The sequence below is a fragment of the Ovis aries genome, chromosome 16, assembly GCF_016772045.2.
Source record: "Ovis aries strain OAR_USU_Benz2616 breed Rambouillet chromosome 16, ARS-UI_Ramb_v3.0, whole genome shotgun sequence".
Classification (NCBI taxonomy): Eukaryota; Metazoa; Chordata; class Mammalia; order Artiodactyla; family Bovidae; genus Ovis; species Ovis aries.
The window spans coordinates 14,686,305-14,705,291 of NC_056069.1; the positions used below are offsets into that span (position 1 = coordinate 14,686,305).

The 18,987-nt window shown below is 38.0% G+C and overlaps 1 protein-coding gene across 10 annotated transcripts in view; it reads right to left on the bottom strand.

Annotated features, from left to right (window-relative positions):
• Positions 1–18,987, bottom strand: part of CWC27 (CWC27 spliceosome associated cyclophilin) — a 273,447-nt gene that overhangs the window by 124,030 nt on the left and 130,430 nt on the right. For all 10 annotated transcript variants that reach the window (XR_009596753.1, XR_006056495.1, XR_006056496.1 and 7 more), the window contains exon 11: positions 1,566–1,669. Coding sequence is in view for 4 of the 10 variants with exons in the window: in XM_060400398.1 (XP_060256381.1) it covers positions 1,566–1,669 (104 nt within the window). In the remaining 6 variants the exon portion in view is untranslated. The remainder of the gene's footprint in view (positions 1–1,565; positions 1,670–18,987) is intronic.

The following is an 18,987-nucleotide window of genomic DNA, read 5'->3' on the forward strand; positions in this document are numbered from 1 at the left end:
TTTTTGTGTTAAGAAATCAATGTTTTAAGACTCAAATCTTTCTTTACCTAATTGTATTAAGTATTTCAAAGGCAGATAAATTAACTCAGCAATGTTTACGTCTAGTATAAGTCTTAACCATACAGCTCTATTTAAGAAACTTCCTACTGCAGTTCTCTCACTTCTTTGAGATCATAAACTACAAAAGCAAGAACCATCCATTGCCAACTTCACAGTACATCATGGACTTTGAGATGGAGTGTGGGAATAACAGTTACTAGCTCAGAAAAGAATAAAAAAATGAAGATCTTCCCAGTTAAAAGGAATTACTTTCATATATTTAGAGTGCTTTTTAATTATAAGAAACAATCTCCTGGGGAAATTATACATAAACTTAAAGAATCCTTATTGTACTTCTTCAAATCTCAATATTGCCAATATATCTTCTTTCTATTCTGGGTTACATTTTACCAATATGATCTAGTCACATATATAAGTTTATCCTTTTTTGGGTGAGTTAACTTTTTAATAATTTGTTTCATTCAAACATATTTTGGCAATTTCAAGTTCTTCATCAAGTATCTTGCCTTTACTACAATAGTCATTGGGAACATGGTGCAAATCATCTAAGAACTTTGAGCTTTAGAGGGTTATGTGGTATAACTTGCACTACTTAAAATAAATAATAATCACATGGTCAAATGCTGTACCACTGTTTGGTTTTGGAATGTGTATTCTTTAAGGTTAGATGTTACATCTTATGCTTTATCCCCAGTCACTATTACAGAACCTAGTATCAATTGATACAATTATTCATGCTTTCCAAAAGGGAGAATACACAAGATATATGCACAAAGCAAATTTATTAAGCCAAATTTAGTGTACATTATTAAAGATAACAATTAAATTTCTGATCATGTTCACCAAATCTATAATGTATTTTACTATTATAAAGAGAAGACAGATTAGAGGGTTCCAATTGCTATTTTGGAAACTGAACATTACATGTTTCATAGCTGAAATAGTTAAAAGATCTTCAGTGCAATAGCTTTTCTGAAGCTGTTCTAGCTTAATAAAAATAAAAAAAATCACAGTACAATAAAGAAATATTTAACTTGTATAAAAAGCAGGGTATTATTCTGATAAGCTTTTGATCATTTTTATCAATGTTTTAGATTTTCTGTACTTAAATAAGAGAAAAATAAAAAACCAGGAATTTGTATTTAATACTATTCAATGATGTATGAATAATGTTTATACAAGTGCCATGTGCAGGGCCTAAACACTTTTATCAAATGTTTTAAAGAGTACACAATGTTAAAAAAAAAAACAACACTCTATCCTGTGCACTTCTAGATATGTGCTATGACAACATAAGTTTTGCCTGATGTTAACTACTCTCTTTATTAAGCAACAGTAGTTATGATCACATTTGACTGAATTTCCTTTTCAGACAAAAGTTCTAAGTGAAACAATTTTATTGACTAACTAGCCAAACAAAGTAATAAATACCACCACCACTCAATTCAGGAAGGAGAGAGGGAAGAAATACCAAGTGAAAATATAAGCTTGATAACCGTGCTTACCTTCACTTCTTTTTTCTGCTTGTTTTGCGGAATTTTCTGCTTTCTTCTGTTTTGCTGCTAAGAGTTCCCGCTTTAACTGTCTTGCTTCTTTTCTGAGCTCTTCACTACAAATCAAAAACAATTATGTAAGTTTATAACAGACTGAGAAAAGCTGTTTAGCAAAAAAACCTGAACCCAGTTGTCATGTACGGTAAGAAAACATAAATAATGTAATTCATTTTGTTTCTGTGTATGTGTATTTATGGTATGGAAGTGAAATGAAGTGACAGTCACTCAGTCGTGTCTGACTCTCTGCAATCCCATGGACTGTAGCCTGCCAGGCTTCTCTGTCCATGGAATTCTCCAGGCAAGAATACTAGAGTGGGTTGCCATTCCCTTCTCCAGGGGATCTTCCTGACCCAGGGATTGAACCTGGGTCTCCCTCACTACAGGCAGATTCTTTACCATCTGAACCACAGGGTATGGAAACATACTTAAAAGATATATTAAAAGTTGTGATTTCACCAAAGCAATATAATATGAAAGTGAAAGTGAAGTCGCTCTGTCCAACTCTTTGAGACCCCATGGACTGTAGCCTACCAGGCTCCTCCATCCATGGGATTTTCCAGGCAAGAATACTGGAGTGGGTTGTCATTTTAGAACCCAGGTCTCCCGCATTGCAGGCAGACGCTTTACTATGAAATATAGGGGCATCCCAGGTGGAACAGTGGTAAAGAATCCTCTTGCCAATACAGGAGACCCAGGAAAGGCAGGTTCGATTCCTAGGTTGGGAAGATGCCCTGGAGAAGGAATTGGCAACCCACTCCAGATTCCTGCCTGAAAAATTCCATAAACAGAGGAGCCTGGTGGGCTCCTCCATGAGGTCGCAAAGAGCTAGACATGACTGAAGCAACTTAGCACACACACAGGCACGCACTATGAAATATAGCCCTTCAAGTATATCAAACAGTTGATGAGCGATAAATGAACCTTTGTTCTCCCTCTAATTTACTTTCAAATTTAACATTCTAAATTCAGTTTAATAACACACGGAGATTCCGAATCAAAACAAACTTTTTAATATAAATACTATTCTCTAAACTTGGGCATACACAAAAAATATCTGACTTCAAAACTTACTGAATTCCTGAACTGGTACCAGTAACTACCACTTACCAAGCAATTATTACATGCTAGGAACAATGCTAAAATTTTTCTTAAACTCAGTTCATTTCTAACCCTTTTTTATTACATGCTAGGAGCAATGCTAAATTTTTTTTAAACTCAATTAGTTTTTAAACCTTTTGATACCACAATTTACCAAATAATTTTCTCTTCTGTGAAACCTATCAGGCTGAGATAGTTTGATAATTAGTACAATCATATATCAAAGGCAAATGAAGATGTAAGTTCTAGCTTTACTGCAACACTTACATGTTATGTGACTGGTTTCTACAAGCCACTTTAGGGCAGGAGATTCAATTTCAATAATTGGAAACAATTATTAACTGCTCATGTCATGAACCCTGTGAGTCACTTGCAAATAGTTAAAACTATGCATTTTATATCTGTGATGGTCAGGCATTCACTCTATTTTCAACACGCTAGAGTGTGTCATGAAGACTGAGAACACTGTAGCCCAAGGAGGCACCCCATTCTGGAAGTCTCTAAAGACACTGGTTCTACGCTGATTCAGCCTTTAGTCCAGCTCAGCAGTTCAGTCGCTCAGTCATGTCCAACTCTTTGTGACTCCATGGACTGCAGCATACCAGGCTTCCCTGTCCATCACCAACTCCTGGAGCTTGCTCAAACTCATGTCCATCGCAGTGGTGACACCATCCAACCATCTCATCCTCTGTCGTCCCCTTCTCCTCCCGCCTTCAATCTTTCCTAGCATCAGGGTCTTTTCCAATGAGTCATTTCTTCACATCAGGTGGCCAAAGTATTGGAGTTTCAGCTTTAGCATCAGTCCTTCCAATGAACACCCAGGACTGATCTCCTTTAGGATGGACTGGTTGGCTCTCCTTGCAGTCCAAGGACTCAAGAGTCTTCTCCAACACCACAGTCCAAAAGCATCAATTCTTTGGCATTCAGCTTTCTTTATAGTCCAACTCTCACATTCATACATGACTACTGGAAAAACCATAGCTTTGACTAGATGGAACTTTGTTGGTAAAGTAATATCTCTGCTTTTTAACACGCTGTCTAGGCTGGTCATAGGTTTTCTTCCAAGGAGCATGCGTCTTTTAACTTCATGGCTGCAGTTACCATCTCCAGTGATTTTGGCGCCCCCAAAATAAAGCCTTTAGTGCTTCCTCCTAAACTCCAAGTCTCAATTTTTTTTTACTCCTGTCCTGTATTAGAGTCACCAAACTGATGGGTTTTATAATGTATGTGACTCAGTTCTTTTCACACTTTTTCTGTATCAAACACACACAGCCCTATTTGTATGTATCTACATGACCTCCAAGGTCCTCAATTCTGAAACTTCCCTCTCTGATCACTATGCTTTTAACTTTCTCAGTCTTTCATTCCTACTGAACTTAGCTCACTCTTCTATGAATGAAAGCCAACTCCTTAATCACAGTTCATGGTCCACCAGTCTTATTCTAACCCAACTGGCTCTCTGTGCATTCTGATGCTATGGTCAGTCATTTCCCTCATGTTCTCACCAGGATCCTTAATTTTCTTGTTTGTCCTGTTGGATGCATCATAATCATCTACAAGAATTGTTAAAACATGTTCAGGGAGACGTATCTCCAGGAAATATGATTTCTTTAGAGGTGAGGCGTTGCCTGGAATTCGCTCCTGTGACAAGTTACCCAGGTGACTCTAACATCACTCAAGTTTGGGACCCAATGCCTTAGGACCTTACTACAGAAATTATCTTCTCTTTCTTAACAATTTCAAGTGCTTCTACTTTACTGATCCTTTCATTCGGCCAACAGCATACTCAAATTTCCCCGTACTCTGCTCCAAACAAGAGATCGTTATCTTTACAAGTGGACTCCTTGCCTGAAAGAACAGCTTATATACAGAATCTAATTCATCAAGCTCTAAGTTCTTTTTTTTTCTTTTTTTTAAGCTCTAAGTTCTTAATCTCTTGCAATCGATCCTTCTTGTACTCTACTGAAATTCGTTCTGTATCAGTCAAGTTCATTGGTCTTTTCTCAGTCCTCTTCTTCCTCTTTGGCCTTCTTATCATCCAATGATATGAACTACTTCCTTCTGAAAATTTCTGCTAATCAGACTAGGTACCACTTTAGAGTCCTGATTCTCCATTTCTCCTCTGAATTACTCTTTCTCTTCTCACACTATAATTGTCATTTTCCTCATTTCTATACCCTGTATGCTGGCATTTTATCTAATCTTATAAACTATCACTTCTATAATAGGATATTTCCAAATCTAGATGTTTCCCCCTATACTTCTATCTATTACAAATCTCTACATAAATTAGTACTGTTCAACAGAAATATAAGCCAAGACACACATACAATTTTGTTTCCTAGCACATTTTAAAAACTGGTAAAAAGAAACAGGTTAATTTTAAAAACATATTTTATTTAGCTCAATAACTAAAAATATCCAAAGTATTATTATGTTAACATGGAATCAATATAAGAATATTAATAAATACACTATTTTACATTTTTTCCATACTAACTCTTCTAAATGCAGTGTGTATTTCACACTTAAAGGACATCTCAATTCAAACTAGTCACAGGTCAAGGGCATAGATCCAGATGTAGTTTGAGGCTAGATGTCACAAGAATTACAAACTCTCTATGTCCAAACTCCAAATCATCTTTTCCCTGGTCAAATCTGTTCCTTCTCCTGAAGTCCCTATTTGATCACGAGACCGATTTCCTTCTAATAACCAAACTTTAAACTTCCCCTGGGACTGTTCACCCTCCCTTTCACTGAATCACTGTCCCAGTGTGTCATTTTCCGATTTCTCTCTTACATGCAACTGCTCTTCTTGACTCTCACCATCAATGCCTGGGTTAGGCTCTCATGATCTATCTCTCAGATAAATGTGATTACTTCCTATTTCTTGAAGTTATATGAAAACAGAAAATAGCAACCACATCTTTGCTCCATCTACTAAATACTAGCTTAAGTTTTTTTTTTTTTTGGTAAATAATTCAAGAAATTCAGATGATATTTTCCGAAGACTAAGGTGATGGGAAGGTTATTTTGAAAGCTGAAGAAGTGCTGCATGACAGCCGAACAAACTAGTTATCAGGGTGATCTGAAGTATGCAAAGAATGAGGGGCAATGAGAGTATAAACTATTGTAGAGCCAGTAAAGCAAAGATATCAAAAAGACTAACACAGATATTAAAGCAGATATTAAACAGATCAGAAAGTCCTTATTTAAAAGCCAATTCCATCACTTATTGTCTGGAAGACCTAACAACAATTATTTAACTTCTCTGAGATTCAGTTTCCTCAGCTATAAAGTCAGAGTAAGGTATTTAAAATATTGGGCATTCAGTACATTTTCAACAAATGATGGCTATTATTATTTGGATCTGTTAAAAATAGTACCAGAGTTAAGGTCTGTTTGTCAAGTAGGAATATTTTCTTATATTATTTATTATAAACAAATGCCACCTCTACTGCATATGAAGATCAACTCTGTTCATAATTTTTAAAAAGGGTAATAAATGTTTAATGCCAGCTTCTAAAAATCTACTCTTAAATAGACAAAGATTTAGATACACTGCTGAAGTAGCCATAATAATAAACAAACTGAACAATGATGAATAAGAACTCAAAAAAGACAAAGTAAGAGGTTTTTGTCTATATACATAAAACTATGTTTCATTATACTGAATTTTTCAAGTAATTAAAAATTTACAACACTGTCAAAATCTCTCAAGACTATTCAAACAACACCATTTGTTAGTACACGTGGAATCTGTAACTCTTAGAATGAAGTGCATGTTTTTAACCTAGTCTTTAGATAACAGTCTAGTTTTAGGGGACCCAATCTTATATTCTCTGGAATACAATTTCATTCATTGGTAATAGAATATCTTTGAACCTGCTAAAAAAAGAATGAAAATTGTAAGCCTGGACTATATGTCACTTTACACAGCTTACAAAGCAAGAATACAAACTGTGGGCTTGCTTGAGTCCAGGCAGCATCTGTTTGGCTTCCTCAGAGCCTAGTTTCCACCTGTATGATAAAATAAATACTTCTATAGCTACTGTTAATTTTAAGCTAATTAATTTTTTTCCTAATAGATCTTTAATTTGGATTCATTTGAATTTTAACATGGTTTTTATGACATCAGCATCAGCTAATTAGCCATCAGTTAATAATTCATCATATATATTTTTTTAATTTGGTAAATCTGTAGTATCAGTTCAGTTGAGTTTAGTCGCTCAGTTGTGTCCGACTCTTGCGACCCCATGAACCGCAGCACACCAGGCCTCCCTGGTCCATCACCAACTCCCGGAGTTCACCTAAACTCATGTCCATTGAGTTGGTGATGCCACCCAGGCATCTCATCCTCTGTTGTCCCCTTCTCTTCCTGCCCTCCATCTTTCCCAGCATCAGGGTCTTTTCCAATGAGTTAGCTCTTCGCATAAGGTGGGCAAAGTATTGGAGTTTCAGCTTCAACATCAGTCCTTCCAATGAATACTCAGGACTGATTTCCTCTAGGATGGACTGACTAGATCTCCTTGCAGTCCAGGAGACTCTCAAGAGTCTATTCAACACCACAGTTCAAAAGCATCAATTCTTTGGCGCTCAGCTTTCTTTATAGTCCAACTCTCACATCCATACACGACCACTGGAAAAACAATCGCCTTGACTAGACGGACCTGTGTTGACAAAGTAATGTCTCTGCTTTTTAATATGTTGTCTAGGAGTAAGCATCTTTTAATTTCATGGCTGCAATCACCATTTGCAGTGATTTTGGAGCCCAGAAAAATAAAGTCAGCCACTGTTTCCCCATCTATTTCCCATGAAGTGACGGGACCAGATGCCATGATCTTCATTTTCTGAATGTTGAGCTTTAAGCCAACTTTTTCACTCTCCTCTTTCACTGTCATCAAAAGGCTCTTAGTTCTTCTTCATTTTCTGCCATGAGTGGTGTCACCTGCATATGAGAGGTTATTGATATTTCCCCCCGCAATCTTGATTCCAGCTTGTGCTTCCTCCAGCCCAGTGTTTCTCATGATGTACTCTGCACATAAGTTAAATAAGCAGTACACTTTGCTCCAATGAAAAAAATAATTAAAAAAAAATCACCCCAGTAAAATATCAGGAGCCTCCACTTCCCTATGACCACAGTCTCCATCTTGGTCTACATGCTTCTGGTCTGACCTTTCTTACATTCACTTTGCACACTGAGGCCAAATCCTACAATTCTACTTACTGATCATTATAACTCCCTAAGTCCTACTGACTCGTGCACTAATTTCTTTCCCCAGCATTCAAGTGCCTCTCATGAGAAACTGTGGAACTACTTTTTAATTTTATCTGTCACAGATCCTCTACAATTACTCTAAATTTCAGCCAAAACATACTAGGCATAATTACCTTGGCAAACTCTGAGCTTCACCACACATACCCCTTTGTTCGTGCCATTTCCATTACCTAAAATGGTCTTTATTTCCTATTTCTGCTAACTAAAGTCTTCCTCATTTTTCAAGGTTTCATGGCGAAAGTAGCCCCTGAGCACAGCCTTGGGGCAAGGTTGTCAAGCTCACTGAACCTCAATTTTCTTATCTATCAGTTCATTTCAGTTCAGTTCAGTTGCTTAGTCGTGTCCGACTCTTTGAGACCTGATGAACCGCAGCACGCCAAGACTACCTGTCCATCACCAACTCCCGGAATCCACCCAAACTCCTGTCCATCGAGTTGGTGACACCATCCAACCCATCTCATCCTCTGTCGTCCACTTCTCCTCCATCGCTCAATCATCCCCAGCATCAGGGTCTTTTCCAATGAGTCAACTCTTCGTATAAGGTGGCCAAAGTATTGGAGTTTCAGCTTCAGCATCAGTCCTTCCAATGAACACCCAGGACTGATCTCCTTTAGGATGGACTGGTTGGATCTCCTTGAAGTCCAAGAGACTCTCAAGAGTCTTCTCCAACACCACAGTTCAAAAGCATCACTTCTTCGGCACTCAGCTTTCTTCACAGTCCAACTCTCACATCCATACATGACCACTGGAAAAACCATAGCCTTGACTAGACAGATCTTTGCTGGCAAAATAATGTCTCTGCTTTTTAATATGCTGTCTAGGTTGGTCATTACTTTCCTTCCAAGGAGTAAGCATCTTTTAATTTCATGGCTGCAATCACTATCTGCAATGATTTTGGAGCCCAGAAAAATAGTCAGCCACTGTTTCCACTGTTTCCCCATCTATCTGCCATGAAGTGATGGGACCAGATGCCATGATCTTAGTTTTCTGAATGTTGAGCTTTAAGACAACTTTTTCACTCTCCTCTTTCATTTTCATCAAGAGGCTCTTTAGTTCGTCTTCACTTTCTGCCATAAGGGTGGTGTCATCTGCATATCTGAGGTTATTGATATTTCTCCCGGCAATCTTGATTCTAGCTTGTGCTTCCTCCAGCCCAGAATTTCTCATGATGTGCTCTGCATATAAGTTAAATAAGCAGGGTGACAATATAGAGCTTTGATGTACTCCTTTTCCTATTTGAAACCAATCTGTTGTTCCATGTCCAGTTCTAACTGTTGCTTTCTGACCTGTATACAGGTTTCTCAAGAGGCAGGTCAGGTGGTCTGGTATTCCCATCTCTTTCAGAATTTTCTACAGTTTATTGTGATTTGCACAGTCAAAGGTTTTGGCATAGTCAATAAAGCAGAAATAGATATTCTTCCGGAACTCTCTTGCTTTTTTGATGATGCAGTGGATGTTGGCAATTTGATCTCTGGTTCCTCTGCCTTTTCTAAAACCAGCTTGAACATCTGGAAGTTCATGGTTCACGTATTGCTGAAGCCTGGCTTGGAGAATTTTAAGCATTACTTTACTAGTGTGTCAGATGAGTGCAATTGTGCAGTAGTTTGAGCATTCTCTGGCATTGCCTTTCTTTGGGATTGGAATGAAACTGACCTTTCCCAGTCCTGTGGCCAGGCTGAGTTTTCCATATTTGCTGGCATATTGAGTGCAGCACTTTCAAAGCATCTTCTTATCTATAAGTAGTGACTATATTCAGCCTATGTATTATAACAAGACCAATGCAAAGATTAAGGATTAAAATAAGATCACTATTAGGTGCTTAGGGCTTCCCTGGTAGACCAGCTGGTAAAAAATCTGCCTGCAATACAGGAGACCCCAGTTTGATCCCTGGGTTGGGAAGATTCCCTGAGAAGGGACAGGCTACCCACCTCAGTACTATTGGGCTTCTCTTGTGGCTCAGCTGGTAAAGAATCCGCCTGCAATGCGGGAGACCTGGGTTTGATCCCTGGGTTAGGAAAATCCCCTGGAGAAGGGAATGGCTATCCACTCCAGTATTCTTGCCTGGAGAATTCCATGGACTGTATAGTCCATGGGGTCACAAAGAGTTGAAAACAACTGAGTGACTTTCACTTTCATTAGGTGCTTAGAACGTGTGCTTAGTTGCTCAGTCGTGTCTGACTCTTTGTGACGCCATGAACTGTAGCATACCAGCCTCCTTTGTCCATGGAGATTCTCCAGATAAGAATATTGGAGTGTGTAGCCATGCCCTCCTCCAGGGGATCTTCCCAACCCAGGGATTGAACCCAGGTCTCCTGCATTGCAGGTGGATTCTTTACTGTCTGAGCCACCAAGGAGGCCCAAAGTATTTGTCCCTCAGTCATATCTGACTCTTTGTGACCCCATGGTCTGTCCATGAAATTCTCTAAGCAACAATATTGGAGTGGTCTGTCATTTCCTTCTCCAGGGGACCTGTCAACCCAGGGATTGAACCCGCGTCTCCTGCAGGCAGATTCGTTACCATCTGAGCTACCAGGGAATTTTTTCTTTTTTTAAGTAAGAAAATATACTACAACCAACTCATGACTATTAAATTATATAAGCAATTTAAAGAATTAAAACTTTAAATAAAAATCAATGATTTTTATGTAAAATGATATTAATTACTATACTGTTAAAGATATACACTCTAATCTCATTGATGGATGTTGTTTTCATCTTAATGCCCATGTCCATTTCAAAAGATTAAACAAAACTTCTGCATAAAAAAAGAGACATGTTTCAGAAGACCTACACCCAACATCACTACATGGTTACAGGAAAGCAATTAATTCTCTTCCTTTATCTCAGTTGTATCATCATCTAAAAATAATCCGAGGAAGGTATAAATTAATATTTTTGAAATGCATAATCAACTATAAATGTAAAAAGTGACTGTACTCTGTATATCATTCTGTTTCAATTCCTTTGGTTTTAGGATCTTAAAGCCCATTATCTAAAGAAATGGTGAGAGGTCTAGACACAAAGAAGTTGAAGTGTAGAGACAGTGAGAGTTTTTTACTTTTTTCAATATTGCCTAAATCAATTACAATACTATAAACATGATACAGACATCCTAATTCTTTATGCAATTTTCCCCTTAATATGCTTCCTACCCACTGAATGAAAAATACGTTTAGACTTGAATACCTTATTTTTGAGCTGAGTATTTTTCATGCAACAGAACACACTATGAATAAGTAAGTAGGCAGTATATTTACATTTTTATCAGACTGTTTATATTACTTTATAAAAGGTAGAATTCTTGCAACTTTTAAAATCATACAAATTTTCAGCTTGAGATTGAGGATTTAATATGGCAAGGATACGTATCCTGCATAATTTTCAGTCAGTTTTTATTTTTTCCCAGATGCTTTTCTCATTTTCTCCAGTTTCCAGGAATGTGCCTTAGGAAAATTTTGAGTTATATCTGTTCTTTTTACATATGGCATGAGAAATATTATCTTAATATAAGGGTGGTGAACTCAAACACTGAACTCTAACATTCACTTAAAAAAAAAAAGTAAAGTTATCAAGACTTGAGTACTTGACATGCTTTTGAAAAGAACTTTAATCTACAAAAATAAAATGGAATATGTATATATATCTTACATAAGATGGTAAATGAATTTGCTTAGAGACCTTGTTAAGCAAGCTGACCGCTAAACACATGTCCATTACAGATCATTGCTTCTTGGACCATGGATGTAGTACTTGCAGTTAGCTTAAGCCTACTATTTCCCAACATCTGATAAGAATTCATAACACATGGAAATGATTGCAAGCTAAACAGTACAGCCTTCATGGTTTTTAGTTTGTCGCTGTAATCACAAAGATACTGAATCTGTTTGTAATGAAACAACAGCTTGGCTGTTGATGAAATCATAAAATGGCCATAATGAAAGACCATCATAAGTATTAAAACTATAAATGTATGACATGATTTTTAGCATGGTATCATCAGCAAAGAGCAGAAAGAGCAGAGATGCAGGTTAAACATGTATTAGGAAGTATAGTATGCTACAGTTTATACATTAATTTTGAAAGTATACACAGGAAATAAAAAATCAAAATCAAATTAAATCACAGAACCCCTGATTTGTGTGTACAGAGTTCTGTTCTACCTGTTTCTAGCAGTATGGGCTTAGACAGTTAAGCTAACCAATGTAAATCTGTTTTCTCATCTTGAGAATTAAGGTAAAATTGTAAGGAAGAAACATGATTCCATAGAAATTACTCAGTATACTTACATGGTGCTTGGCTCAGAATATGTGCCCAACATGAGTTTGCTTCTTCAATTACCATCATTCTTCTCCTCTCCAGTATTAACTCTACTATTCTTACTATTCACAGGATCAATTACTGACAAAATAAGATCTCAGGCTAACTGAAGAGATCAAAAAGGCAAATTCTTCCATTTTTCTCATGGATGCACAGATTTTAAAAGCTCACTGATAAGTTTTGTGTGTGTGTGTCTGATGTACTGCTTGGATTAAATATCATATGCTATGAAAATGAGGAATATAAAGTAGATAAAACCCCTAAAAATTACTAAATTCTCACATCTTAATTGTGGTTACTAAACACTTGGAATGGAATTGCTTATTGTCATCCATATAGTCTAGTCAAGAAGATAAGGAATAAACAAGTCAACAAGGAAATGTATATATGTATGTGTGTGTGTGTGTTTACACACTTATAATTTCTACGAGGGAGATTAACAGAGAATCTACATTATTTTAGTCTAAATGATCCTAGACGTATCTATCAGAAGATAAAATTTAACCTGACAGATAATGTTGCACATGCCCTTTTATAATCTGTTATACCACTGTGTAGGAAAAGAAAGACTGTAATACCGATCCATAGGTACATAGTACATGTACACTGAAATTTGAGAAGGAAGAATTTAAATGCATCTGCAACTAGCCTTTAGACTTACAGTCTTATTCCTTTCACATGAAAGAGCACATTTATTTTTAAATAAAAAGTTTAGACATCTGATATAGATTGTCAACCTCCTTCATATATTAGAAAATCTTATTGTCTATTCCAGAACAAACTAAACAAGAGTAAACCCTGCACTAAATCACAAAGTATCCAGAATAAGCAGAGGTGATAGTATTATTCTATCTAAATACCAAGTAAAAAATTCTAAATCAAACATGTTATTTCACAGGAAGAACTTGGCTTAGCCAGTATTTCAGAGAAGTAGAGTAAATCTATTGTGGCAGAAGTTCGGTCTTCAGCCATATGTCTACTCCATAATCCAACTTGATAGAATGACATTAAATCAATATGAAAAACAAATGAGGTTTCCAATTCCAGTAAGGCAGACTACTAGGTAACCCCAAAACTCTCTTACAATCAAATACCTAGGAGGGCTGAATAACACACATTAAAAAAAAATACGTTTAAATGCATAGCTTAGCTCACTAAAAACCAAGGGGTTGAAAACCAAGGGGAAGACTAAAAACCAAAGAAGCACTGGTACTATTATTGAGACATTGAGTTATTCTACCTAGGAATGTGGGTTCAACATGGGGTTTTAATCATGAACTAGAACTCCTACACATAAAGCTTAACATTCTCCACTCACTGGAAGGGTGGGAATAAACAAATCAACTATAAAACAGAGAAAGGCTGCAGTGAAGCTTGTCTGTCTCAGATCTATGTGGATAAGAAGGCGTTCAAGCTAATGCATATTCTCAGGGTATTTAAGGAGTATTTTCAATTAAAATCACTAATATAGTATGGTACTCTGATGCACCTGCTTGATCTAAAATGAAATCCTCTCTGAAACAGAGAATCTTTAATTTAGATATCACAGAACTCTAAAAAAAAAGTTCTAAAAAAATCAGCTCTCAATAAAAAGAGTTCACAATATACAAGGAAACAAGGCATTGTTTGTAAGAATAAAGGAACAATAAGTAATTGAACCTGACGCTCAAAACTTCAGATACTGCAAAAATAAAACAAATATGTTTATTATATGGAAAGAATGAAAGAGAATAAAGAACTGAATATGAGATCTACAACAGTAACTGGAAAAAGAATAAAAATACTTTCAGTTCAGTTCAGTTCAGTTCAGTCGTTCAGTCGTGTCCAGCTCTTTGCGATCCCATTAATTGCAGCACGCGAGGACTCCCTGTCCATCACCAACTCCTGGAGTTCACCCAGACTCAAGTCCATTGAGTCAGTGATGCCATCCAGCCATCTCATCCTCTGTCATCCCCTTCTCCTCCTGCCCCCAATCCCTCCCAGCATCAGAGTCTTTTCCAATGAGTCAACTCTTTGCATGAGGTGGCCAAAGTACTGGAGTTTCAGCCTTAGCATCATTCCTTCCAAAGAACACCCAGAACTGATCTCCTTTAGAATGGACTGGTTGGATCTCCTTGTAGTCCAAGGGACTCTCAAGAGTCTTCTCCAACACCACAGTTCAAAAGCATTACTTCTTTGGCACTCAGCTTTCTTCACCATCCAACTCTCACATCCATACATGACCACTGGAAAAACCATAGCCTTGACTAGACAGATCTTTGTTGGCAAAGTAATGTCTCTGCTTTTGAATATGCTATCTAGGTTGGTCATAACTTTCCTTTCAAGGAGTAAGCGTCTTTTAATTTCATGGCTGCAGTCACCATCTGCAGTGATTTTGGAGCCCAAAAAAATAAAGTCTGACACTGTTTCCACTGTTTCCTCATCTATTTCCCATAAAGTGATGGGACCAGATGCCATGATCTTCGTTTTCTGAATGTTGAGCTTTAAGCCAACTTTTTCACTCCCCTTTGTCACTTTCATCAAGAAGCTTTTTAGTTCTTCACTTTCTGCCATAAGGGTGGTGTCATCTGCATATCTGAGGTTATTGATATTTCTCCCAGCAATCTTGATTCCAGCTTGTGTTTCTTCCAGTCCAGTGTTTTTCATGATGTACCCTGCATATAAGTTAAATAAACAGGGTGACAATATAGAGCCTTGACGTACTCCTTTTCCTATTTGGAACCAGTCTGTTGTTCCATGTCCAGTTCTAACTGTTGCTTCCTGACCTGCATATAGGTTTCTCAAGAGGCAGGTCAGGTGGTCTGTATTCCCATCTCTTTCAGAATTTTCCACAGTTTATTGTGAAATAATAATAAATTCATTCTTCTTAGTATCTTCTGCTTCTGTTAGGTCCATACCATTTCTGTCCTTTATTGAGCCCATCTTTGCATGAAATGTTCCCTTGGTATCTCTAATTTTCTTGAAGAGATCTCTAGTCTTTCCCATTCTGTTGTTTTCCTCTATTTCTTTGCATTGATCGCGGAGGAAGGCTTTCTTATCTCTCCTTGCTATTCTTTGGAACTCTGCATTCAGATGCTTATATCTTTCCTTTTCTCCCTTGCTTTTTACTTCTCTTAATTTGGCCTTGGAGTACAGAATGAAGCAGGGCAAAGGCTAATAGAGTTTTTCCAAGAGAACACACTGGTCATAGCAAACACTCTCTTCCAACAACACAAGAGAAGACTCTACACATGGACATCACCAGATGGTCAACACTGAAATCAGATTGATTATATTCTTTGCAGCTAAAGATGGAGAAGCTCTATACAGTCAACAAAAACAAGACTGGGAGCTGACTGTGGCTCAGATCATGAACTCCTTATTGCCAAATTCAGACTTAAATTGAAGAAAGTAGTGAAAACCAATAGACCATTCAGGTATGACCTAAATCAAATCCCTTATGATTATACGGTGGAAGTGAGAAATAGATTTAAGGGACTAGATCTGATAAGAGTGCCTGATGAACTATGGATGGAGGTTTGTGACACTGTATAGGAGACAGGGGTCAAGACCATCCCCATGGAAAAGAAATGCAAAAAAATATTTTAGAAGTAATAAATAGTTAAATTTAAGGTTAATGAAAAGTTGAATAGCTGAAAAAGAGAATGAGTGAATCAAAAGACCTATTTGAAAAAAAATGAGTAACATAGGATGCAAAACCCACAGAGAAAAACATCAACTATGAGACTTTAAAGGACATGGAAGACAGAGTGAGGTCTACCATATGTATAAGTGAAACTGTAGAAAGAGAAAAATCGAATGAATGAGACTGAGATAGTAATGTCTGAGAACTTTCCAAAATTGATGAAAAACATTAGCTTTCAGATTTAGGAAGCTCAATGAATTTAAGCAGGATAAATGAAAGTAAAATCCAAATGTAGACATCTCGTAGTCAAAATGCAGAACACCATAAACAACCAGCATAAATTAATAAGGATAAATCACTTCAAATCGAGTTCGCTTTTTTCTTTGACAGTACACTGGACAGAATCCCATGGACAGAGGAGCCTGGTGGGCTGCTGTCCATAGGGTCACACAGAGTCAGACACGACTGAAATGACTTAGCAGCAGCAGCAGCACACTGGACATATTGTGAGAATAAAGTAGTCATGGACTTATGCAGCAAAAGATTTAAGTGATATCTTTCATTACAGCCATTAAAGCAGAGAACAAATAATGCCTAGATGCTTAAGCAAAAATGATTTTTAATTAGTCTCAACTAGTGCAACTCTTTCCAGAATGCTAAATAATAAGTCAAAGTTAACTTTGAGATATATTTCTACTAAGATACTGTCCACTAGGTCCTTACCATATTCTGACATATGACGTTGCATTGAACATAAATCAGAAGACAAAACAATTACAGATAGAGGGTATATGAGTGGGTCAGGAGGTAAGAGGAGTAATAGCAGCAGCAAGAACAAAAAAGACTGTGAAGCATTTAGTTGACTGCACAGTCTGAATCAGGCTTCCCTGGTGGCTCAGACAGTAAAGCGTCTGCCTACAATGTGGAAGACCCGGGTTCGATCCCTGGGTTGGGAAGATCCTCTGGAGAAGGAAATGGCAACCCACTCCAGTGCTCTTGCCTGGAAAATCCCATGGATGGAGGAGCCTGGTAGGCTACAATCTATGGGGTCGCAAAGAGTTGGACACGACTGAGCGACTTCACCTCACCTCACCTCACCTCACAGTCTGAATCAACACTATGATGTGACTGCCAAAAATGGTTATGTTCACTAGGTCTAGGTGGTGCTAGGTGGTAAAGAACCTTCATGCCAATCTAGAAGACATAAGAGATGTAGGTTCCACCCCTGGGTCGGGAAGATCCCCTGGAGAAGGGAATGGCAACCCACTCTAGTATTCTTGCTTGGGGAATCTCATGGACAGAACAGCCTGGCAGGCTACAGTCCATGGGGTCACAAAGAGTCAGACACAGCTGAAGTGACTTAGCACACAAGAAAAATACAGTATTTACACCTTGCGTAACTGTTCTGCAGTCCTTGAATGTTCTTTACTCTTTGCTCAGTTTTTGTTCTCTTTGCGCTTCAGTTTTTGAGGATTCTATTTGATATATCCTTTAGCTCAGCGATTCTTTCCTGAGTCCAGTGTGCTAACTAGCCCATCAAAGGCATTCTTCATTTCTCTTACAGTGTTTTTGGTCTATAGAATTTCTTTTCGGTTTGTTCTTAAGATTTTCATCTCTCTGCTAACATTGCCTATTTTTCTTTCATGCTCTCTACTTTATCCATTAGAGCCTTAAGCATAGTAATTGTAGCTGTTTCAAATTCTGTTTGATAATTCCAACATCCCTGCCATGTCTGGTTCTGATGTTTGCTTTATTTCTTCAACTTGTGTTTTTGTCTTTTGGTATGCCCTACACTTTTTTCTTGATAGCCAGATATTATATACCAGTAAAAGGAATTGCTATAAATAGAACTTGAGTAATGTAATAGTGAAGTATGGGGAAAGGGGGTGTGTCCTACAGTCCTGTGATTAGGTCTCAAGTCTCTTAGTGATACTATGCCTCTGGACTGTGGAACATAGAAATGTGTCTTAGGTTTTTTCTCCTCCCTTAGGTAGGGACAGGATGGTTAGGATGGGCTGCAGCTGGGTGTTTCTATTCTCCAACATGGAGGGTTAGAGCCACCTGAAGCTGGCCATTTCCCTTCTCCCAGGTCCATTAAGCTCTGATAACCTGCAGCAAGTTGCTGCTGCTGCTGCTAAGTCACTTCAGTCGTGTCCGACTCTGTGCGACCCCATAGATGGAAGCCCACTAGGTTTCCCCGTCCCTGGGATTCTCCAGGCAAGAACACTGGAGTTGGTTGCCATCTCCTTCTCCAATGCCTGAAAGTGAAAAGCGAAAGGGAAGTCGCTCAGTTGTGTCTGACTCTTAGCGACCCCATGGACTGCAGCCTACCAGGCTCCTCCATCTATGGGATTTTCCAGGCAAGAGTACTGGAGTGGGGTGCCATTGCCTTCTCCTGCAGCAAGTTGAGCTCTAGTTAACTGGTTTTCCCTGAAGGAAAACAGAAAGAGTGCTCTGGTCTAAGTCAAATGGTTCCTTTCTTCCTCCTCCTAAAGGAAGAAGTAGAAATTTTATTTCTGTGATATTGACTATGAGGACCTAGTCAAGCATTCAAAAATAAATCTCACAATATTGTGCCCCCTACATGACCAGGTGCCCCTGGAGTTTTTAACTCTCAGACTTATCCATGCTGAGCCTCCATCAATTCGTCAATTATAGTTCAGGTTTCATATTCTAGCACTGGTTCCAGTGCAATTTCTGCTTGTGCTCAGATAAACAGTTGAACACAGGGAGTCAGTTTCTCTCTCTAATCTTGGCCGGCAGCAGTTTGCCCTGTGTCCTCACCTCTTTTAGTGACCCAAGAAGAGGGAAAGGAAGTTTAGACAGATAATTTTATTAAAAGAGACTATTTTATTGTACTTGAATTTAACACAAAAATATTAAACAGAAGTAAACCGAGAAATTTCTAATTTTTACATAAATGTTTGGCTACCCACTCTAGTATTCTTGGACTTCCCTTGTGGCTCAGCTGGTAAAGAATCTGCCTGCATTGTGGGAGACCTGGGTTCTACCCCTGTGTTGGGAAAATCCCCTGGAGAAGGGAAAGGCCACCCACT